This window comes from Dendrobates tinctorius, unplaced genomic scaffold, assembly GCF_039654945.1.
Source record: "Dendrobates tinctorius isolate UK_male_01 unplaced genomic scaffold, ASM3965494v1 ptg000070l, whole genome shotgun sequence".
Taxonomy (NCBI): Eukaryota; Metazoa; Chordata; class Amphibia; order Anura; family Dendrobatidae; genus Dendrobates; species Dendrobates tinctorius.
The window spans coordinates 95,888,276-95,913,453 of record NW_027361738.1 but is presented as its reverse complement, the minus strand read 5'-3'; the positions used below and the strand labels follow the sequence as shown (position 1 = coordinate 95,913,453).

General features: G+C 45.3%; 1 protein-coding gene and 1 long non-coding RNA gene across 3 annotated transcripts in view; one reads left to right on the top strand and one right to left on the bottom strand.

Moving 5' to 3' along the window:
- Positions 1–25,178, top strand: part of CRHR2 (corticotropin releasing hormone receptor 2) — a 320,584-nt gene that overhangs the window by 76,980 nt on the left and 218,426 nt on the right. Inside the window, exons 1-2 of one of the 2 annotated variants that reach the window (XM_073582169.1) lie at positions 3,968–4,364; positions 4,564–4,657. Coding sequence is in view for 1 of the 2 variants with exons in the window: in XM_073582167.1 (XP_073438268.1) it covers positions 4,564–4,657 (94 nt within the window). In the remaining variant the exon portion in view is untranslated. Of the gene's footprint in view, positions 1–3,967; positions 4,365–4,563; positions 4,658–25,178 lie in introns of those variants that run through there. The other variant, XM_073582167.1, reaches the window with a different exon arrangement.
- The window catches only part of LOC141095826 (uncharacterized), a 139,259-nt gene that overhangs the window by 88,920 nt on the left and 25,161 nt on the right, over positions 1–25,178 (bottom strand). The window lies entirely within an intron of this gene.

Here is a 25,178-nt window from a genome sequence, read left to right as displayed (position 1 = left end):
GTTAGAAATGCGGATTTTTCCACAAAATTAATGAGCATGCTGCGTTTTTTAACACGGTGCGTTTTTTTTGCGTAAAAAAACGCATCAATGTGCACAAAAAGAGCAGAATTCATTAAAATGAATGGGATGCTTCTTGTAAGCGTTTTACTTGGGTACACAGCCTTAAAAGTTTTTTGTTGCCCTGCACATTGATTATTGTATAATGAGTTAACTGAGAATATGTCAGTGAGCGCTTTCTGACTTTTCTGTATGCCTTTGTGCTCATTTATGACCATACACCGCATCAAAGTTCAGCTCAACCTTGATGTGGTCATACATCAGTTGAGAGGAACTCAGAGGAAAAGAGGCAACTAATTCGAGCTCACTGATAGATTGTCAGAGAACTCATTCTGCAGTCAGCAATATGCTCTGACAGCAAGAGCCTGTAGAAGCAAAAGGGTGCAATTTTTCTTTAATAAAACCCAACTGCAATAATAAGTTTACTCGCCACAAAATTATGTCCCTGATAAAGGGAACACACAGATTTTTTTTTTTTAAAAAAAGAAACCTTATCTGAAACATTCTATTGATCCCCAATAATGGAGCACACGTAAACAATGAGGAAGCTATGACCACGTAGCATCATTATACTAAGCTGCAATACCACACCCAACCTGTAGACAGGTGTGGCGCTATTTCAGGAAGGATTTTTTTTTTTAATCCCGCACAACCCCTTTAATTCCAAATCTTTGCAGATGTATGATATAGGACGATGCTATATACTCTGTCAGATTAGTTTACCCCCCCGAGGTGCACCTGTTATTACAGCAAATCTTAAGCACTCTGAGATCTTAACAGAAAGGAGCTTCAAAGGGATTCACATACGGAGCGAAATCAAGAATCCGCATCTTAAATTCAGATCTCTGTAGTTTGTTAGCATCGTGCAAATGTCACCGGCTCCGCGATGCATCTGTTCCAGGCGCCGGGGGATTAGATCAATCCATTAACACCTTTCTGTATTTTCAGGGTAATAAGCTTGATGTCGCTGAATATATATAAATATATCAGTGCGGTGGGGGGGGAGCGCAACACTTCACCAAAACACAAATCTCCCTGCGCGACACTCAGACGGCACGTCGCACCCGGGCCGCATTCATAAGGGCCAGAAATTAGGCGTGCGCCCCAGGATATCCCTAAAAACGGACATACACGCGACCAATTATCGACATTTATTTTGTCTTTTTATTTTCATTTATTTATGTTTAGATGTTTACATTGTTTTCATAGCTATTTTTAGTATTTTATTATATATTTTTTTTAAATATTAACTTTAGTCCAGTTATAATATTTAATTTATGTGGTTATTTTAAAGATTTTTCTGCCCAATGAGAGATGATGACATAAAATACTAAAAGAAAAAGACCCCTTACTCACCTGGCGCTTCCCCCCTGATCCTTTATAGAACATCTGGAACTGCTGGTTTTTCTTTTATATAACTTTCTACCTCTTGGGAAAAGTTTTCCTAATACTATTTCAATTGACACAATTATTACATTTTTTAAATGTCTTATTTTTTTGTGATAGTTCATTATTATTTATCATTTAAAAAACAGTAAAAAACAGCCTAGAATCAAAAATAATAAGTAATTTTCACCTTACCTGTCACTGTCACTCCAGATCTGACGTCTCCCAGCCTCCTACTGGTCTCTGTACTTCACCCCTGTTGATCACATGCTTTCAAGCCATGTGACCGCTGCAGCCACTCGGGGATTGACTGCAGCAATCACATGCTATAGAAATCAGCGGGGACGACATCAGAGCTGAAGTGTCCATTTTCTGAACTTTTTTTTTTTTTTTTATGGCTGGATTCCCTCCAGCACACTTTATAGACTGCAAATTAGTTCAATGCATGTGTTTTACATTTATTTGTTTTATTTTATTTTTTTGTTTTATTTCTATTTAATCATCCAGTTTAGAGTTATTTATTTATTTACATTTATTGCAACATTTGTATTTATTTTCATTTGATTATTTCTTTATTCACAATGTTGATGCCACATTTTAGGACAGAAGTGCAGATGAGATGTGGTTTTTGCAAATGGCCTGGACCCCTTTTTCTTGAGCCTCTAGCAAAACAAAAAAAAAAAATCTACAAAACACCAATGGATACAGTCAATGATGTAACTTGAAGCTCATGGGCCCCAATGCAAAAAACTCCAATGGGTCCACAATTACTCCAAGTCTTTAATAAAATTGCTCTTTTCATATAGGTCAAAGGGACTTTTGGACCCCCTTAGGGTGTGTGCACACGCTGCGGTTCTGGCCGCTGCGGATCCGCAGCAGTTTTAGCTGTACAGTACCATTCAATTGAATGGGAAACAAAAACCGCTGTGTAGACGGTGCAGACTTTTCCGCACGGTTTTGAAACCGCAGAAAGAATTGACATGTCAATTCTTTCTGCGGAATCCGCAGTAGTTTCCTATCTCCACCATTGTGGAGATGGTGAAACCGCAGGGCAATACCGCAGGATAATCCGCAGATAAACTGCGGTTTTTGCAGAATCCGCAGCGGATTCCGCAGCGTCTGCACACAGCCTTAGACTTCAGGAACCGGGTGAGATTGCAATTCCTGCACCCATTGTAGATACGCCCCTGGATACTGCCCATCCACATGTTACATGGGTGTCCATTTAAAGGGAATCTGTCACCTGAATTTTGCGGGCTATTTAAATGCCTTCTGTCCGGTCCGATGGGCGGTGTTTCGTATCCATTCCTCCTCCCCATCTGTGGCCGTCGTCCGCAATATTTTCTGGAATTTAAGTAGGTGTCCGCCATAGTCCGCGCGTGCGCAATGCAATCTTGCCTCGTGTACGCGCAGTATACTTTGCCCAACTGCAGGCAAAGCCTAAAAGCATTACTGCACATGCGCTGGTTAACTATGTCCCGGAACACAGCGAAATACTTCCGGGACATAGTGTACCGGCCCATGCGCAGTAATGTTTTCGGCTTTGCCCGCAGTTGGGCAAAGCATACTGCGCAAGGCAAGATTGCATTGTGCGGACTATGGCGGACACCTACTCAAATTCCAGAAAATATTGCAGACGGCGGGCAAGGATGGGGAGGAGGCATGGCTAGGAAACACCGCCCACCGGACAGAAGGAATTTAAATAGCCTGCCAAATTCAGGTGACAGATTCCCTTTAATTCTATTGCCGGCATGTAATACAACAGTTCGCCTGTAGAGGCCGCTACAAGGAAAATGAATAACCAGCTGCGACCAACTCATTGTGCGCCAGACTTTAAAAAAGAATGGTGTTTAAAAGGCACCCCTCTTTTAAAGGACTTTCCCCAAGGGATCCCACAATAATAACTTAATGAAGTTTTGAATACAAAACTTTAGAAAACTTTTAGGATGGAGAACCCATTGACCTCATCCATCAGACACATACACAGGTGTAGCAGAGCCAAGCGTGTCGATCAGTGATGGTTATCAGTGGATTTGCATACATCATTGACCTAACTCATTAATTAATAATGCTTCAGCTGCAAATGACAAACTCGGCTCAGCTACATCCGGATGAATTCCTAGAGGTGTTTTAAAGGATAAACACATTTACCAGCTGTCATAAGATTTTGCAGGTGCACACGCGATATTATAAGAGCGGAAACCTGAGACGCCTTCATCAGGCTAAACATGGCTCTGGCCCATCACAACAGACGCGAGCGGCGTATTATTCCGATACATTGCCGTCAGGATATGCCATATAAATAAACGTATATCATCCCCAGACTGCGGGACGTGCGCCATGTGTGTGTCATGGTGTCAGTATCACTATCATCCCCTCTGATCCTGGGATATAAATGGACTGGCACCATCCCAGGGGGTCCCACTGACAAGTGTGTTTAAACCTTCCCGGCACGGCGCGGAATCCGAAGCTGCTACTGGAAACAAATGCCGCAGCCGTGTCCAGAGCAGGAATGTCTGACATTGTGTGCTGCTGCTGGTGGTGGTGGTGGTGGTAGTAGTGGGGATGGTGGGGGAGTAGTAGCGTGGAGGGGACTGCATGCTCCAATTTCTGCCCCATGCAACCAAAATAACTTCAGGATTTAAATATCTGAGGAGCATTCAAGTCTTCGTCAAATTCCCAATCTAGGGTCAAAGATGCATGAGGACCCTAAAATCCCCCCAAAACAAGCTCCAGTCTGCAGTGCAGGAAATCCACTGATCAGATGATAGAATAAAGATGCAGAAAAGTGAAACATTTCTACATTCAAGTAACAAAACTTCCATGCTTTCACCAGACTTCCTCCTGTAATTGCAGAATTTTGTGCTCCAGAGCTGCTCTTCATAAACAAAGTCATGAAATTGTAAGGCTATGTGCACAAGGTGCGTATTCTGCTTTGGAATTTTCCGCGCAGAATTTACTAAATCTGCAGGTCAAATGACCTGCTTTTTTCCTGTGGATTTAGTGCATTTTTTGTGCGGTTTTCCACCTGCGGATATCTAAAATTATGAAGCATTTGGGAATTGCTCAGGTTTACCCAATTTCTACTTGTGCATTTGATTAATTTCTTCTTCCCTTTAGGCGGTGGTTCAGTGCACGAACTCGGAGAACCTGTCCCTCACCGCTCTACTGGAGAGGTACTGCCAAGTGCTGTCTGGAGCGCTAAACATCACAGGTAGGTCACACTCCAATCACTGGTATCTATTGTATCTATTTGTATCAAACCGATACAATGTCTTGTCTGTTATTCCATATTTCTATATAAAGTGCAGAAGGATATTATTTGCTACACTATAAAGTGAAATACAAAAGTGTCTATGGTGCGATAATAATATAAAAACTCATAAACCAGTCACTGGATAGTAATGTGAGCAGCTGGGAAGGATTATACCGCCACATGACGCTCCCCATTCCGAATAACGCTGTTACCAGCGTCCTATGAAATCAATGGCACATGTCAGGAGGAAACCACAATCCCATCTGTGCGATTCTCGGCGTCTGAAGAGATGAACTGCGCCGGTCAGAAAGCAAATACATCATCAGGAGAAAAACGAAAGCTCAAGCGTGCGCAATTGCTCTCCGGTGATTGCAGCGCCATCTTTATTATTAGAGATCCTACTAACGAAGGCACAATCGCGTCTTTTGGTTACCGCATTTGCAGACGTGTATTTCTGCTGTTAGGCCTCTTTCACACGTCAGTGGCTCCGGTAAGTGTGGTGAGAGTTTTCTCACGGACCGGAGACACTGACACACGTAGACACATTCAAATGAATGGGTCTATGCACATGTCAGCGTGTTTTCACAGACCGTGTGTCCGTGTGCAAAACACGCAGGAATGTCCGTTCTCACCCGGGCCAGAAAACATGCCGCACACGAAGAACAGTGCACACTGTCCTCCGTGTGCACAGACAGCTGCCAGGGAAGAAGTGCTATTGTAAGCACTCTTCCTCGGCGGCAGGTGATGAAGACGACTGCCATTCTCCCCTGTTCTGCCGCCAGGAGATTTCCTCCAGGAATTCTCAGCACAGAGCTCAGCGAGTCCGTGCCCGGCTCTGCCCCCTGTCTATGGGACTGCATGACCCACAGCAGCGATTGAGGAGCCCGGCTCAGAGCTCCTGCAGCTGGAGCCCTCCTCCAAGTGTCCTCCCCTCTTACCTGGTGCCAGACACCAGCCCTGTCCTTCAGCCCCGGGCGCCCACACTCACCGCGGACTCCCCGGTGCTCACTCCCCTCTCAGACGGCCGCCGGCAGGGCAGGGGAGAATGACAGCCAGCTTCAGCACCTGCCACCGGGGAACAGCGCTTACAGTAGCGCTTCTTCCCCGGTGGCTGTCCGTGTGGTACTGATGTGGCACATGGTTGCCACATGTGTGCCGCACATAGTACACACATGGACACTGATATCTCCGGTACCGGAAATATCAGGACGTGTGAAACCGGCCTTAGAAGCACCCAGCGCCATCTTATTTAAGGGCACATATTTTCCCCACTTAAACTGGATTTCAACAGTGCAGTTACAAAAGAGCCACTGACCGTCTACTAAAGAGACCATAGAAAAGGCAAGGGATTATTCCTTAGAGGAACAGGAACACCCGCCATTAGCTGGTTAATGAGACTTCTGTTCCCCTCGCAGGGACTGCACTCTACCTCTGTCCCTTGATGGAATTCCATATAATGCCCAATTTTCTTCAACAAGAAAGTTTTTGTAATCACAGTACGGTCATTTTTATTTTCATTGTGGATCTGTCTTTATAACAATATAGGAAAAAATAATCAAAATATAACAGCTAATATATAGAAAAAAGAAGCAAATTATGACCTGCTGTCTTCTGCATAGTGTAGTGTGCCACCACTGCAGGGTGCACAAGTAGGTTACCCAAACCAAAGCACAAAGGTGAAAATAACTTGGCACTCAACTTATAGCGTCCAGAATAGAAGAAAAATGTATTTAGGCGGTCTGCAAACGTTGCGGCCTACATGGCCTTCATCAGTCTGCGATAAGAGATGTAAACATGATAAAAAAAAACAACAAAAAATAGATACACCAATCTGGTGGGACAAGAAATAATAATATAATGATATTATTAATATCCAGGGAAAACCAGGTGGGAGGACGGAAATAAAAGCAAAAATTAAAAAAAAACAATATACCTACCCGACTGCTTTTTTCTTTTTTTTTTAAAAAAAAAAAATTTAAGTGGAGAAGTAGGAAAGTGAGAATTATGTAGGCTCCTATTGAAATATAACAGGATTCTGCAAGTCAAAAAAAGGATCCAAAATGAAAGGGTCAGGCTGTGTGCACGCGTTGTGGATTCTGCTGCGGACCCGCCCCTGCGGAACCGCAGCAGAATCTGCTGCGTTGTGCAGTACCATTAAAATGAATGGAAAATGGAAACCGCTGTGCACACGCTGCGGAATTTTCTGCTGTTTCAAATCTGTAGAATGAATTGACATGTCATTCTTTTCTGCGGATTCCGCTGCGGTTTGCCATCTCCTCCATTGTAGAGGTGATAAACCGCAGCCTAATCCGCAGGTCTTCTGACCTAATCTGTAGTCTGAATTAAGACCAAATGGGTTTAATGTCTTTAATTTATTTATCCATTTCTGACCGGCGCAGTTCATCTCTTCAGACGCTGAGAATCACACAGATGGGATTGTGGTTTCCTCCTGACATGTGCCATTAATTTCATAGGTGGCTGGTAACAGCGTTATTAGGAATGGGGAGCGTCATGTGGCGGTATAATCCTTCCCAGCTGCTCACATTACTATCCAGTGACTGGTTTATGAGTTTTTATATTATTATCGCACGATGGACACTTTTGTATTTCACTTTATAGTGTAGGAAATAAAATCCTTCTGCACTTTATATATAAATATGGAATAACAGACAAGACATTGTATTGGTTTGATACTAATTGATGTAAATTGTATTCACTTCATTGTATACTTTAAATATCCTGAATGTGCACTTTGTATACTGCAAGAGAAAGGCTCACACACACAGAGCCGAAACGTCGCACAGAGGGGCTACTAAACTAACTTGTTCTGCACTAAGATGATGGTGCGCTGCTTCTCTGATTTTTCTAATATTAGGACTGGTATCTACCTGTGAAGCCGTGCACCCAACTACTGCCACTGTTCAGGTGCTGCTCTCTGCTCCATTTCTATCTATCTATCTATCTATGTACACAAGCAGTTTCAGACTGACCAATGGACAGGTTCCTACACAGACAGTTGCAAAAAGAGTGACATCTACAGGTCAATAGAATAAAATATAGTTTTAAAAGTGTATCTAGTACATTTTAGTAAAATTAATAATTATATAGGGGCAGTATTATAGTAGTTATATTCTTGTACATAGGGGTAGTATTATAGTAGTTATATTCTTGCACATAGGGGCAGTATTATAGTAGTTATATTCTTGTACATAGGGGTAGTATTATAGTAGTTATATTCCTGTACATAGGAGCAGTATTATAGTAGTTATATTCTTGTACATAGGGGGCAGTATTATAGTAGTTATATTCTTGTACATAGGAGCAGTATTATAGTAGTTATATTCTTGTACATAGGAGCAGTATTATAGTAGTTATATTCTTGTACATAGGAGCAGTATTATAGTAGTTATATTCTTGTACATAGGAGCAGTATTATAGTAGTTATATTCTTGTACATAGGGGCAGTATTATAGTAGTTATATTCTTGTACATAGGGAGCAGTATTATAGTAGTTATATTCTTGTATATAGGAGCAGTATTATAGTAGTTATATTCTTGTACATAGGGAGCAGTATTATAGTAGTTATATTCTTGTACATAGGGGCAGTATTATAGTAGTTATATTCTTGTATATAGGAGCAGTATTATAGTAGTTATATTCTTGTACATAGGGAGCAGTATTATAGTAGTTATATTCTTGTACATAGGGGCAGTATTATAGTAGTTATATTCTTGTATATAGGAGCAGTATTATAGTAGTTATATTCTTGTACATAGGAGCAGTATTATAGTAGTTATATTCTTGTACATAGGGGGCAGTATTATAGTAGTTATATTCTTGTATATAGGAGCAGTATTATAGTAGTTATATTCTTGTACATAGGGAGCAGTATTATAGTAGTTATATTCTTGTACATAGGGGCAGTATTATAGTAGTTATATTCTTGTACATAGGAGCAGTATTATAGTAGTTATATTCTTGTACATAGGGGGCAGTATTATAGTAGTTATATTCTTGTACATAGGGGGCAGTATTATAGTAGTTATATTCTTGTACATAGGGGGCAGTATTATAGTAGTTATGTTCTTGTACATAGGAGCAGTATTATAGTAGTTATATTCTTGTACAGAGGGGGCAGTATTATAGTAGTTATATTCTTGTATATAGGAGCAGTATTATAGTAGTTATATTCTTGTACATAGGGGGCAGTATTATAGTAGTTATATTCTTGTACATAGGGGCAGTATTATAGTAGTTATATTCTTGTATATAGGAGCAGTATTATAGTAGTTATATTCTTGTACAGAGGGGGCAGTATTATAGTAGTTATATTCTTGTACATAGGGAGCAGTATTATAGTAGTTATATTCTTGTACAGAGGGGGCAGTATTATAGTAGTTATATTCTTGTATAGAAAGTAAAGTATTAAAGGTTTTATGTAGATAAAGCAGATATACCGTAATCCTCTTCCTCATGTGACAGGGGAGGGATGGCTGCATTAGTACATGATAACTACATTTGGTCCTTGGATTGTTGCTGTTATTGAAATATTGGAGTTTTTATTTGGTCACTATCCTTTTTTCCTTTTTTAACCAATGAACAATGTCAAAAAGAATTCACAGACTTGTGCTTTATGTAAATTGAAGTTTTTAGGATACATCAGTATGACAAAGCTTTATTAGGGTATGTGCACAAGCTGCGGATTCTGCTGCGGATCCACTGCGGATTTGGCCTCTGCAGATCGGCAGCAGTTCTGCAGACAGTGTACAGTACAATGTAAGTCTATGGGATTTACAATCTGCAGTGCACAAGCTGCAGATTTTTCACTGCGGAAAAGCTGCGGTTTCAAATCCGCAGCATGTCAATTCTTTCTGTGGATTCCGCTGCGGTTTGCCATCTGTTCCATTGTCCAGGTGTCAAACCGCAGGGGAAAACCGCTGGCCAATCCGCAAATAAACCGCAGGTCATTTTACCTGTGGATCCGCACAGAAAAATCCGCTGGTGAATCCGCAGCGCGTGCACATAGCCTTAGTCATGAGTGAGCCCGTGGCTGTTCAGTTTCATTGAGTTCACCCAACATGTAGTAAAAAGTTAGGTTTGTGTCCAAACTTGACCTTAAACAACGCCCCGGTCCTGAACCCAATAGAAGTCAATGGGCCCCCAAATTAAAATGGCTGTAAAATGGTCATAGTTATGGTTATGGGGCTGCAAAAAGGAAGATAGATGGGGGTAAGAGCAGGACAATTGTGGGAACTGAAATGTTTTAAAATAACAGAGAATATAAAAAAGAAAATAATAATCTTAAACCAGGAGGTGGAGGTCCAAGTGGAGGAGATTGAAGTGGCGGTGTAGATGGAAGAGACAGGGGAGGAGGTATCCAACTCTGTTTTTGTGGGGGAGGGGGTTGTCTTTGTTAGGGAATTGACTTAAAAGAACATAGAATTAAAAAAATAAATAATCTAGAACCAGGAGGTGGAGGTCCAAGTCGAGGAGGAGGTAGAGGTGGAGGTGGAAGAGGCGTAGGAGATGGAGGTAGCCAACACTGCTTTTTGTCTCTTTTTGTGTGTGTTTTTCAGGGGGCTACTCTGAAAACAGGATGTCAATAATCTGCTGGCCACTGTCTGTATATACAGGCTGTTTAATGCTCTGCACTTTTTTGGGTTGAGAACAATGAGGAGAACATCAAATAGGAGACGTGGCCGTGCTGGTGGTGGTGCAGCTGCTGCAGAGAGAGAGGCCGTGGTCGATCTGTGCCTGCTGCACGGGCTGTGGAGTCGGTGTCTATTTTGGTGGAGTGGGAATAAAATGGACCGACTCCGAGTCCTAAAATATATAGCACATTGGGTCAGTAGTTCAGTATGTTTTCATAAGAATTTGGGAAAGTTCTGTGCGCCCCTGAGGCTCAGTCGCCACCGAGGTACTGCACCTCCTCCTGAGGTGTGGTATCCCACCATTCAGGTAAGGTGGAGACTCCTGACCACGCTCCAACACCTGCACCCCACACCACAAAGCAGTGTAGCAAAGCACCTTTGGCGGCTCCCTGCTTGGAGTATAGCAAAGCACCCATTGGTGGCTACCTGCTTGGAACACGAAACGTGCTGGGAGGTGGGTGGAGTTAGATGACATTACAAAGAGCGGGAAGAGTTTAAGATTAGGACTAGGATTAGTCAGTCAGTTGGTTAGAGAGTTGGAGAGAAGAAGATCCCCGGAGAGAGGGATAGATGGATGGAAGTGCTGCAGCAGATCCCAGTGACCTGCGTCTGCTGGCACGGGAAAGGAAGAGAGAGCAACTGGACTGGAAGCCTGACTCTCCATAGAGAGGAAGATCAGTGCGGAACGTGAGGAGTAAAAGAGAACAGAGGACGTGGGTGAGAAGAGAACCCTTCCTAGAAGTTCACAGAGCAAGGCCGGGGCCCGGTCCCCAAGGTTGTACGGATACTAATGGTCCTGCAGCAGACACCAGAGGAATAGAAGTAGTGACCACTTTATTCCCACACAAGACTTGGGGGGCACAACAGCAACTGGATAGTGAGCCAGGACTTAGTAGCAAGGAGTCCCCGAAGCAGGCTACAGCTGTCTGCCGTACAAGTAGAGATCATAAGAACATCGGACAGGAGGAACTCCAGTGTAACTCAGTACTAAGAGTACTTCACCTAAAGGCGCTGTAAGAGAAGACGTTCAGAAAGGTACTTGTTGGCGGAGTGTTGGAAAGGAGTATTCCATCTGGTCTGGAGGTTGACTGAGTCCCTGACCCGGATGACACGGCACGGAGGCGGGTACCTGTTTGTACAACAGACTGTGAGTAATGCTTTGGAACTACATGCCCTGGTGTCCTCCACTTATTCCTGCGCCAACCTGCCCAGCACTGCTACATCCCTTGCATCTGACACTGCACCATCTACGTGTCACTCCATTTACTCTGCCCTGGGACAACAGCCCTGCCTGTGGAGGGCTATAACATCATTGCTGCACCACACCATCTGTCCCAGAGGATCAGTCTGCAGCGTCGGCTTCTTTCTTCATTGCCGGACACCACAGGTGGCGTCACGAATCATTTATAAACTTTCATTACCACAAGCACACTGAAACAACCCCTTTTACAATGGGCGCCCAGGGCCACGAGCCGGGTCACAGCTGCCGTGACATCTCCTATTGAAGCTCATCGGGCCCGGTACCGAGTACCCCACAGCCCTGGGAGGGCGACCCAGTTCTGAATTGTCCTATAAATGTCGGCTTTTAGTTGAGATGAATCCATGCTGCACTTTATGTCCATGCTCAGTAGTGACCGGTGCTGTGGAGTCGGGAGTCAGAGAAAATGAGGAGTCGGAATTTGGGTTACCGCCTCCACAGTCCTGTCTGCTACGCGCCCAAATGAAACGCCTTCCTCTGGTGCACGCGGGCGTCAGGACGTTCTGCCTAATTTCGTACAGGTGGACGAGAAGTGAGGCCAGAACAAGTAGATTGGACGGCTGAGAGTGTCTTCACCCTCGCTTTGTCTTCAACCCTGTCCCCTGCTGAAAGTGCAGATTTTGCGCCTGTGGCCCATGGGCATCTGTCTAACTCCACCTCACTCCCTTGCAAATCAGGGAAGCAGTCTGAGCCCCAAGTCATGCAGCACTCTCTTCTGCTTTTTGATGACTCTGCCGGCTGTGTTTCTGTGGCCCATCTACCTGGACCTGGTCAACAATTGGAAGAGATTGAGTGCACTGATGTCCAACCACGTGTTCTGTTGAAGGATGAGTACGTGGGAGAAGTAGAGCAAATGGTCAGCGGACCCCCGCAGCACATATCCGATGATGAGGATGATGATGAAACACAGGAGCTAACTGGTGCGGGTTTCTGCTGTGTGTACACCGGCAAGGAGGACAGGGGTGAGGACTGGGTGGAAGATGATGCGGGGAATTATTATTATTTATGATAAGAGCACCATTGACTCCATGAGGCTGTACATGAGGACGGATTACATACAAAACACAAATACAAATTACAATGAACAAACTAACAGTGACAGACCGGTACAGAGGGGAGAGGATGCTACCCTTACATTCTACAGGATGATGGGGAAGGGGACAGTAGGCTCGGGGGCTGTAGCAGCTCCGGAGTAGGTGAATCGGCAGCTCCGGTGTTGGTGAGGTGGCAGCAGGGTCATTGCAGCCTGTAAGCTGATCTAAAGACATGGGTTTTCAAGTTCCGCTTGAAAGTTCTGAATGTGGAGGATAATCGGATGTGTTGGGCCACACAACTCTACAGGATGAAGGATACTCAGGAGAAGTCTTGCAGGCTATTGTATGAGGAGCGTACAATTGTGGAAGAGAGAAGGAGGTCTTGGGAGGACCGGAGATTACGTGGTGGGAGATATCAGGAGATTAGTTCAGAGATATATGGGGGATACAGGTTATGGACAGCTTTGTAGGACAGTGTTAGTAGCTTGAAGTGGAAACGTTGTGGAAGACAATGAAGAGATTAGTGGAGGAGTAGCAAGGACAGAAGTGGATAAGTTGGGCAGCAGAGTTATGGACAGACTGGAGGGGTGTGATCATGCGATGGGGATGATGAGGTCCTAGATCCCACATGGAGTCAAGGCCATCCGAGTAATGTGGGTAGATCGGGGAGGTGGTGGTCACACTTCTCCAGCTGCACAGCAAAAGAGGTAGCAAGGTGTAAAGTGCCAAGGCGGGTGCCTAGCCATTAAGTTTGCTGCTACTGCTCACCGCAACCTTTCCCTTGCTATTACATCAGCTACTACAAAGTGCTGAGGCCGGTTCTTAGCCATTATGCTAGCTGCTACTGAGTACACACAGTGGCTTAAAGGACAGTACTTCCACAGGCGGGTGTGCAGAGTACACAAAGCTGCTTAAAGGACAGTACTCCCACAGGTATGGGTGCAGAGTACACACAGCAGTTTAAAGGACAGTACTCCCACAGTTATGGGTGCAGAGTACACACAGCGGCTTAGAGGACAGTACTCGCACAGTTATGGGTGCAGAGTACACACAGCAGTTTAAAGGACAGTACTCCCACAGTTATGGGTGCAGAGTACACACAGCAGCTTAGAGGACAGCACTCCCACAGGTGAGGGGTGCATACTATACAAAGTGGCTTAAAGGACAGTACTCCGACAGGCAGGGAGTGCAGAGTACACAAAGCGGCTTAAAGGAAAGTACTCCCACAGGCGGGAGTGCAGAGTACACAAAGCTGCTTAAAGGACAGTACTCCCACAGGTATGGGTGCAGAGTACATACAGCAGTTTAAAGGACAGTACTCCCACAGTTATGGGTGCAGAGTACACACAGCGGCTTAGAGGACAGCACTCCCACAGGTGAGGGGTGCATACTATACAAAGTGGCTTAAAGGACAGTACTCCGACAGGCAGGGAGTGCAGAGTACACAAAGCGGCGTAAAGGACAGTACTCCCACAGGCGAGGGTGCAGAGTACACAAAGCGGCTTAAAGGACAGTACTTTCATAAATATGGGTGCAGACTACACACAGCGGCTTAGAGGACAGCACTCCCACAGGTGAGGGGTGCAGACTATACAGGCCAGGTCACATGGTGCGCCAACCAATCACAGGCTTGCCTATACTTATCATGGCTGTGATGACTCTGGAAGTGCCCACAGTCTAACAGCTTGTTGATTGACTGCGCTGCATCCTTTCAACAAGCTTTATTAGACTGGCGATCCCAAACAGGAAAACAGACATTCAATAAAAAGTCAGTGTTCGGGGTTCAGTACCGTTCACTAGGTGGCTGGTAAAGACCCCGAACTTCCCAGCTCAGATTCGCCCTATTTATGATGGGCTGTGGTGCAGTACGACATGTAGAAAATCTCAGAATTACAGCAGTGCGATGTGTCCAGTCCAGGAGAAGTCAAAGTAAATTCTAGGAGTTTCTTTGTGATGCGCAATCATCCTCATTATGTTGCATCCTTTGGACCTTATCTGTGTCATGTGAATTTGTTATTTGGAAATAATATACAAAAAAGTAAAAACAAAAACAAAATTACATTAAAAACAACAACATTTGTATATGTAATCCTCAAACAATGCAAAAATTAGGAAAAAAAAAAGAGTCCCGAGATGCACAAAATGAATAAAAAAAAGTTGTTATAAAAAAATAGAAAAAACATTGAAAACATAATCTTATTGATATCAGAAACTGAAAGAAAAATTGGTAAAAAATGTGCCGGGACTGATGGGGTTAAACTCTGTGTCAATCATCCCCTGACTGTGATCTACAGCGCTCACAGGACCCCTCTTACAGGACCAGCCCCCGGGGGGGGGAACTCGCACCTGAGGAAAATAAATGGATAAAGGAAATGAAAACAGAAAAGTAAATGTAAGATCTGCCATTACCTAATACTCCAGGTCACATGTGTTATATCATCCGCTTTATATGTTTATGTTCTCTGGAGTGCTCTTACCCAATGAGCCATTTAATCATTAGAAGTTCTCTCCATGAGTCCGAACATGTAACTCGGGGTCCGCAGCTCCGAGCAATTGTGACTCTGTAGTTTTCCTAATTTACAAAGTGACAACTTGGTGGAACATGTTGTCACCTTGTGGTCAGTGGGGGTCCCACTGCTGAGACCCCTGTTGACTGATAGAATGAAAGGGCTGTAGCAGTTGTACTGTAAGCGTTGTGGCCTCTACTAAGATTTTCCAAAACTTCAGAGCTTCTGGTCACCAGCTGTTCAGGGAATTGGAAGAAAACTAATATCTATGGGGGTCCCATCACATGGACCCCACCAATAAGAAAGTGATGCCCCTATTGGTGCCCCCCACAGGTGCGCTAAAGGTATCTCATTATCCATATATAATTAACATCTCTGCAACTTTCTAATATACTTGTTCCAATTCCTCATCATTTCCTACAAGCTCTGCATGCTGTCAGTGAATGACGGGCTCCTTGTGTCCATCAGCACCAGCCGCAGTGCCCCCCTCAGTCACAGTATCCATCAGCACCAGCCACAGTGCCCCCCTCAGTCACAGTATCCATCAGTACCAGCCACAGTGCCCCCCTCAGTCACAGTATCCATCAGTACCAGCCACAGTGCCCCCCTCAGTCACAGTATCCATCAGTACCAGCCACAGTGCCCCCTCAGTCACAGTATCCATCAGTACCAGCCACAGTGCCCCCCTCAGTCACAGTATCCATCAGTACCAGCCACAGTGCCCCCTCAGTCACAGTATCCATCAGTACCAGCCACAGTGCCCCCCTCAGTCACAGTATCCATCAGTACCAGCCACAGTGCCCCCCTCAGTCACAGTATCCATCAGTACCAGCCACAGTGCCCCCTCAGTCACAGTATCCATCAGTACCAGCCACAGTGCCCCCCTCAGTCACAGTATCCATCAGTACCAGCCACAGTGCCCCCTCAGTCACAGTATCCATCAGTACCAGCCGCAGTGCCCCCCTCAGTCACAGTGTCCATCAGTACCAGCCACAGTGCCCCCTCAGTCACAGTATCCATCAGCACCAGCCACACTGCCCCCTCAGTCACAGTATCCATCAGCACCAGCCACACTGCCCCCTCAGTCTCAGGGTCCATCAGTACCAGCCACAGTGCCCCCTCAGTGACAGTATCCATCAGTACCAGCCACAGTGCCCCCTCTGTCACCGTATCCATCAGCACCAGCCACAGTGCCCCCCTCAGTCACAGTGTCCATCAGTACCAGCCGCAGTGCCCCCCTCAGTCACAGTATCCATCAGTACCAGCCACAGTGCCCCCTCAGTCACAGTATCCATCAGCACCAGCCACAGTGCCCCCCTCAGTCACAGTGTCCATCAGTACCAGCCGCAGTGCCCCCCTCAGTCACAGTATCCATCAGTACCAGCCACAGTGCCCCCTCAGTCACAGTATCCATCAGCACCAGCCACAGTGCCCCCCTCAGTCACAGTATCCATCAGTACCAGCCGCAGTGCCCCCCTCAGTCACAGTATCTATCAGTACCAGCCACAGTGCCCCCTCAGTCACAGTATCCATCAGCACCAGCCACAGTGCCCCCCTCAGTCACAGTATCCATCAGTACCAGCCACAGTGCCCCCCCAGTCACAGTATCCATCAGTACCAGCCACAGTGCCCCCCCTCAGTCACAGTATCCATCAGTACCAGCCACAGTGCCCCCCTCAGTCACAGTATCCATCAGCACCAGCCACAGTGCCCCCCTCAGTCACAGTATCCATCAGTACCAGCCACAGTGCCCCCTCAGCCACAGTGTCCATCAGTACCAGCCACACTGCCCCCTCAGTCTCAGGGTCCATCAGTACCAGCCACAGTGCCCCCTCAGTCACAGGGTCCATCAGTACCAGCCACAGTGCTCCCTCAGTCACAGAGTCCATCAGTACCAGCCACACTGCCCCCTCAGTCACAGGATCCATCAGTACCAGCCACAGTGCCCCCTCAGTCACAGTGCCCCCTCAGTCACAGGATCCATCAGTACCAGCCACAGTGCCCCCTCAGTCACAGTATCCCTCAGTACCAGCCACAGTGCCCCCTCAGTCACAGTATCCATCAGTACCAGCCACAGTGCCCCCTCAGTCACAGTATCCATCAGCACCAGCCACAGTGCCCCCCTCAGTCACAGTGTCCATCAGTACCAGCCGCAGTGCCCCCCTCAGTCACAGTGTCCATCAGTACCAGCCGCAGTGCCCCCTCAGTCACAGTATCCATCAGCACCAGCCACAGTGCCCCCCTCAGTCACAGTATCCATCAGTACCAGCCGCAGTGCCCCCCTCAGTCACAGTATCTATCAGTACCAGCCACAGTGCCCCCTCAGTCACAGTATCCATCAGCACCAGCCACAGTGCCCCCCTCAGTCACAGTATCCATCAGTACCAGCCACAGTGCCCCCCCAGTCACAGTATCCATCAGTACCAGCCACAGTGCCCCCCCTCAGTCACAGTATCCATCAGTACCAGCCACAGTGCCCCCCTCAGTCACAGTATCCATCAGCACCAGCCACAGTGCCCCCCTCAGTCACAGTATCCATCAGTACCAGCCACAGTGCCCCCTCAGCCACAGTGTCCATCAGTACCAGCCACACTGCCCCCTCAGTCTCAGGGTCCATCAGTACCAGCCACAGTGCCCCCTCAGTCACAGGGTCCATCAGTACCAGCCACAGTGCTCCCTCAGTCACAGAGTCCATCAGTACCAGCCACACTGCCCCCTCAGTCACAGGATCCATCAGTACCAGCCACAGTGCCCCCTCAGTCACAGTGCCCCCTCAGTCACAGGATCCATCAGTACCAGCCACAGTGCCCCCTCAGTCACAGTATCCCTCAGTACCAGCCACAGTGCCCCCTCAGTCAGTATCCATCAGTACCAGCCACAGTGCCCCCTCAGTCAGTATCCATCAGTACCAGCCACAGTGCCCCCTCAGTCACAGGATCCATCAGTACCAGCCACAGTGCCCCCTCAGTCACAGGATCCATCAGTACCAGCCACAGTGCCCCCTCAGTCACAGGATCCATCAGTACCAGCCACAGTGCCCCCTCAGTCACAGGATCCATCAGTACCAGCCACAGTGCCCCCTCAGTCACAGTATCCATCAGCACCAGCCACAGTGCCCCCTCAGTCACAGTATCCATCAGCACCAGCCACAGTGCCCCCCTCAGTCACAGAATCCATCAGTACCAGCCACAGTGCCCCCTCAGTCACAGTATCCATCAGTACCAGCCACAGTGCCCCCTCAGTCACAGGATCCATCAGTACCAGCCACAGTGCCCCCTCAGTCACAGAGTCCATCAGTACCAGCCACAGTGCCCTATATGGTGCCAATCATAATGTTCCCCAATAAGCAGCAGCGACTTACAACAACCCAGTCTCACACCCTGTCCTGTCAGTGACTCACCACTGGAAGGCACTCACATTTTTGTCCCTGCTCTGATCTCTGCTGCCTATTACTGCTGATCACGTTGGGTAGAGTTGAGGTCACTCTGCCATAGGCCACTGCCTGTGCTGCCTACCCCTTGCTACAGCCTGCCTTTCCTGGCATTTTTCCTGCATTTCTCCATCTTTTTGCTTTGATATCACATCTGATTGTCTGTACTGAGCTCCGCTCTGCTACATCGCCCATCACCTCCCGGTATCCCTGACTCCTCACATTTCGCACCCGCTGTAACTTGGGTAGAATTATGTTCTAGGTTTGCAGTCGGCTGCTTATTTTGGTGGCCGCCGTAGATGTTTTTCTGGCAGGAATCAGATGTGGCGGTGTAGTGGTCGGTCCGTTCCGCCCCTGCACATGACAGGCGTTCCTCTGTGCGTGTTGTCACGGGCGGAGGGGCTCTGTTTCCAGATTATTTGGATATGAGCGGTATTTTTTCCCTTTGCTTATTTTTTCTTGGTCTGCTTCACACCTCGGATTATTTTTGCATTGGTCTCGAGTGTTACACTTATGTCATCGGGACACGCACGCAACGTGGCGGGTAATCAGCGCGTACGGCTCATTCACTTGACACAACGCAGGGTTGGTATATTTTTGTACGGTGCGTGCACCTGACGGCCAGCCTGCAGTGTCATCAGAAACAGGGAGCGAAAAATCCATTCAAATGGAAAGTTTCCGGGAATCTGTCACCAGGAGAACATTGTTCAGATGATCAAATGTTTCATGTCCATCATGAGGGCTCATGGACCCCCTGGACCCCTCACCGGCCCCCAACTCTGCCGCCTGGTGCATTGTCTATTGGACCTCATGGCTTGGTAAATTATCGGTGCCCTAAACTAAGAGGAACCGGCCCAGTATTAGCCCAGTAACAGGCAGGCTGCACCAGATCTACTGTTCCTGCAAGGTCTGTACCCCAGGAATGACGGAAACCACCAGAGACAGTCATCAGATTGGTGCCCGACATTAAAAGGCTTGTAATGTCCACTGCTCGGACCCCTATGTCCCCCCAGAAAAATAATAACACAAATACTCTGCTCTAGCATTAAATATATAGAAAGTTCCATCAAAAAGACAGACCCTAGATCTAGCATCTATTGTATCATCTATCTTACCATGCATTAATATTATTGTTCTGATCTCATGAACGGTGAATACGTTGTTACAATCCTAAGTTGTAATCTTTTTTTCCATTTCCCATCCCAAGAATAAAACATGAAAAAGGAAACCTTTTTGCTGCAGTCATTTCCGTAACAGTGCAATCTATAAACATAGACTTTTTTTTATCTCATATGGTAAATATTGTAAAGAAAAAAATGAATAAAAACTCCAGATTTTTGTTTCTTTTTGGATCACTTTACCTCCTTAAAAAAATGGAAGAAAAAGAGCCAAAAAAAAAGTTGTATCATAAAAGACACCCAGGAATCTCACAGAACTGGAGGAATTCTCCAAGGAAGAATAGAGGAAAATCCCTCAAACAAGAATTGAAAGACTCTCGTCTGGTTACAAAAAGCATTTGCAAGCTGTGATACTTGCAAAAGGGGGCGCTACCAGGTACTATCCAGGGAGGGTGCCGAAACTTTTGCATCGGCCCCTTTTCCTTTTTGTAATATTTAAAATGTAAGATGAAATATATATATATAGTCATGGCCAAAAGTATTGACACCCCTGCAATTCTGTCAGATAATATTCAGTTTCTTCCTGAAAATGATTGCAAACACAAATTCTTTGATATTATTATCTTCATTTAATTTGTCTTAAATGAAAAAACACAAAAGAGAATGAAGCAAAAAGCAAAACATTGATCATTTCACACAAAACTCCAAAAATGGCCCGGACAAAAGTATTGGCACCCTCAGCCTAATACTTGGTTGCACAACCTTTAGCCAAAATAACTGCGACCAACCACTTCCGGTAACCATCAATGAATTTCTTACAATGCTCTGCTGGAATTTTAGACCATTCTTCTTTGGCAAACTACTCCAGGTCCCTGATATTTGAAGGGTGCCTTCTCCAAACTGCCATTTTTAGATCTCTCCACAGGTGTTCTATGGGATTCAGGTCTGGACTCATTGCTGGCCACCTCAGAAGTCTCCAGTGCTTTCTCTCAAACCATTTTCTATTGCTTTTTGAAGTGTGTTTTGGGTTATTGTCCTGCTGGAAGACCCATGACCTCTGAGGTAGACCCAGCTTTCTCACACTGGGCCCTACATTATGCTGCAAAATTTGTTGGTAGTCTTCAGACTTCATAATGCCATGCACACGGTCAAGCAGTCCAGTGCCAGAGGCAGCAAAGCAACCCCAAAACATCAGGGAACCTCCGCCATGTTTGACTGTAGGGACCGTGTACTTTTCTTTGAATGCCTCTTTTTTCTCCTGTAAACTCTATGTTGATGCTTTTGCCCTAAAAGCTCTACTTTTGTCTCATCTGACCAGAGAACATTCTTCCAAAATGTTTTAGGCTTTTTCAGGTAAGTTTTGGCAAACTCCAGCTTGGCTTTTTTATGTCTCGGGGTAAGAAGTGGGGTCTTCCTGGGTCTCCTACCATACAGTCCCTTTTCATTCAGATGCCGACGGATAGTACGGGTTGACACCGTTGTACCCTCGGACTGCAGGGCAGCTTGAACTTGTTTGGATGTTAGTGGAGGTTCTTTATCCAACATCCGCACAATCTTGCATTGAAATCTCTTGTCAATTTTTCTTTTCCGGCCACATCTAGAGAGGTTAGCCACAGTGCCATGGGCATAAACTTCTTGATGACACTGCGCACGGTAGACACAGGAACATTCTGGTCTTTGGAGATGGACTTGTAGCCTTGATATTGCTCATGCTTCCTCACAATTTGGTTTCTCAAGTCCTCAGACAGTTCTTTGGTCTTCTTTCTTTTCTCCATGCTCAATGTGGTACACACAAGGACACAGGACAGAGGTTGAGTCAACTTTAATCCATGTCAACTGGCTGCAAGTGTGATTTAGTTATTGCCAACACCTGTTAGGTGCCACAGGTAAGTTATAGGTGCTGTTAATTACACAAATTAGAGAAGCATCACATGATTTTTCGCTCAGTGCCAATACTTTTGTCCACCCTCTTTTTTATGTTTGGTGTGGAATTATATCCAATTTGGCTTTAGGACAATTCTTTTTGTGTTTTTTCATTTAAGACAAATTAAATGAAGATAATAATACCAAAGAATTTGTGTTTGCAATCATTTTCAGGAAGAAACTGAGTATTATCTGACAGAATTGCAGGGGTGTCAATACTTTTGGCCATGACTGTATATATACAGTTGTGGCCAAAAGTATTGACACCCCTGCAATTCTGTCAGATAATACTCAGTTTCTTCCTGAAAATGATTGCAAACACAAATTGTTTGGTATTATTATCTTCATTTAATTTGTCTTAAATGAAAAAAACACAAAAAGAATTGTCCTAAAGCCAGATTGGATATAATTCCACACCAAACATAAAAAGAGGGTGGACAAAAGTATTGGCACTGTTCGAAAAATCATGTGATGCTTCTCTAATTTGTGTAATTAACAGCACCTGTAACTTACCTGTGGCACCTAACAGGTGTTGGCAATAACTAAATCACACTTGCAGCCAGTTGACCTGGATTAAAGTTAACTCAACCTCTGTCCTGTGTCCTTGTATGTACCACATTGAGCATGGAGAAAAGAAAGAAGACCAAAGAACTGTCTGAGGACTTGAGAAACCAAATTGTGAGGAAGCATGAGCAATCTCAAGGCTACAAGTCCATCTCCAAAGACCTGAATGCTCCTGTGTCTACCGTGCGCAGTCATCAAGAAGTTTATGCCCATGGCACTGTGGCTAACCTCTCTAGATGTGGACGGAAAAGAAAAATTGACAAGAGATTTCAACGCAAGATTGTGCGGATGTTGGATAGAGAACCTCGACTAACATCCAAACAAGTTCAAGCTGCCCTGCAGTCCGAGGGTACAACAGTGTCAACCCGTACTATCCGTCGGCGTCTGAATGAAAAGGGACTGTATGGTAGGAGACCCAGGAAGACCCCACTTCTTACCCCGAGACATAAAAAAGCCAGGCTGGAGTTTCCCAAAACTTACCTGAAAAAGCCTAAAACGTTTTGGAAGAATGTTCTCTGGTCAGATGAGACAAAAGTAGAGCTTTTTGGGCAAAGGCATCAACATAGAGTTTACAGGAGAAAAAAAGAGGCATTCAAAGAAAAGAACACGGTCCCTACAGTCAAACATGGCGGAGGTTCCCTGATGTTTTGGGGTTGGTTTGCTGCCTCTGGCACTGGACTGCTTGACCGTGTGCATGGCTTTATGAAGTCTGAAGACTACCAAGAAATTTTGCAGCATAATGTAGGGCCCAGTGTGAGAAAGCTGGGTCTCCCTCAGTGGTCATGGGTCTTCCAGCTGGACAATGACCCAAAACACACTTCAAAAAGCACTAGAAAATGGTTTGAGAGAAAGCACTGGAGACTTCTAAGGTGGCCAGCAATGAGTCCAGACCTGAATCCCATAGAACACCTGTGGAGAGATCTAAAAATGGCAGTTTGGAGAAGGCACCCTTCAAATATCAGGGACCTGGAGCAGTTTGCCAAAGAAGAATGGTCTAAAATTCCATCAGAGCATTGTAAGAAACTCATTGATGGTTACCGGAAGTGGTTGGTCGCAGTTATTTTGGCTAAAGGTTGTGCAACCAAGTATTAGGCTGAGGGTGCCAATACTTTTGTCTGGCCCATTTTTGGAGTTTTTTGTGAAATGATCAATGTTTTGCTTTTTGCTTCATTCTCTTTTGTGTTTTTTCATTTGACAAATTAAATGAAGGTAATAATACCAAAGAATTTGTGTTTGCAATCATTTTCAGGAAGAAACTGAGTATTAGGCTAGTTTCACACTTGCTTTTTTTTGCAGCGCGTTTTTCCCGCAAAAAAACGCATTGAAAAAACGCATACAAACGCATACAGATGCTGCGTTTTTTTCAAGCATTTTTATGAGCATGCATGAAAAAAACGCAGCGTTTTTAGTGCATTTTTACCGCGTTTGCGTTTTTTCCAACATTAGGTGGCCCCTCACACTAACCCAAACCATGACTTTACTAACCCTAACCCTGACCCTAACCCTATCCCTTAACCAAACCAGACCCTAACCCTAACCCTTAACCAAACCATACCCTGACCCTAACCCTAACCCTTAACCAAACCATACCCTAACCCTGACCCTAACCCTAACCCTTAACCAAACCATACCCTAACCCTGACCCTGACCCTAACCCTAACCCTAAACCCCCTTAACTAACCCTAACTCTAACCCAAACCCCTAAATTCCATTGTCTAAACTAATGGTAAAAAAAAAACGCATGTGCAAAAAAACGCATACATAAGCATGCCAATGCGCACATATGCTCACCATAGACTTATAATGGGTGTCTTGCTGTAAAAAAACGCATTGCGCGCGCATGCGTTTTTTTGAGGCAAGTCGGACGCCCAAAAAATGCAACAGGTTGCATTTTGTGCGCCCGAGCGCATACCGCAAAAAAACGCATGCGCGGAAAAACGCGTACAAACTCATGTGTATGCGCACATAAGCGCATCCCATGCAAAGTATAGGGAAAAAAAACGCATGCGCTATTTAGCGCTAAAATACCGCGAAAAAAAACGCAAGTGTGAAACCAGCCTTATATGACAAAATTGCAGGGGTGTCAATACTTTTGGCCACCACTGTAGATATAATTTTTTTTGCCTAAAATACAAAAGAAATACGTCATCTTTAATTGTGCACTGACTTTTACATGCCACTGTATATGTCTAATATTATTATTTATTTTATGTATTTCCTTTTCTATATTCATATTGCCAATAATCACACCGGGGAGATCTCGCAGAATCGAACAATTGCTACCAATTGTCAAGGGATCACGGCCATGGAGGTCACGCAGATCCATCCGCAGTTAACTTTTAGGCACAATCAGTCCCCTGCTTCCCCTATCATCCGGATAATTATACAATTTAGCGACGATTAATGGCTGTTTCCACTAAGGCTGGTTATTGAGAAACTAACAGTGAGCATATGGTATATACAACTCCGACTCCCACGCATGGAATATGTGTATATACCCCCGGTAAGGTCACTGATGGCTTCACGATAACCCAAGAACTACCGTACTTGCTGCCACCACCAGTCATTTTTATGCAGGCTGACTGGAAGCCTAGTTCTGGTAGCATATGGCTTCGGGGTGCGGTTTACAGAACAAAAAGAACAGAACTATTACGTTTTATATTTAATCCAGAACGATAGGCAGTGTTTATAAAAAAAAAATATACAAAAGATTTTGCAAAAGGGCCAAAACAATACAACATATACAGTTACATAAAATAAAAGGGATTAACGGAGAAGCTTAGTAAGCTGGTCACAGAGATGGCTCAGCTAGCGGATGGAAGAAATCTGATTGAAAATGTCTGGTTAACAGGAGCAAGCCTACAGCGATATTGAATACAGATCATAATTTACCTTGACCTTTTATCAGCACTTGAGTTACACACCCACAACCTCCTGCTGATCTCACAGGGACCGGGTCCTGACATGTTCTCAACACTTCAGGATTTTATGAA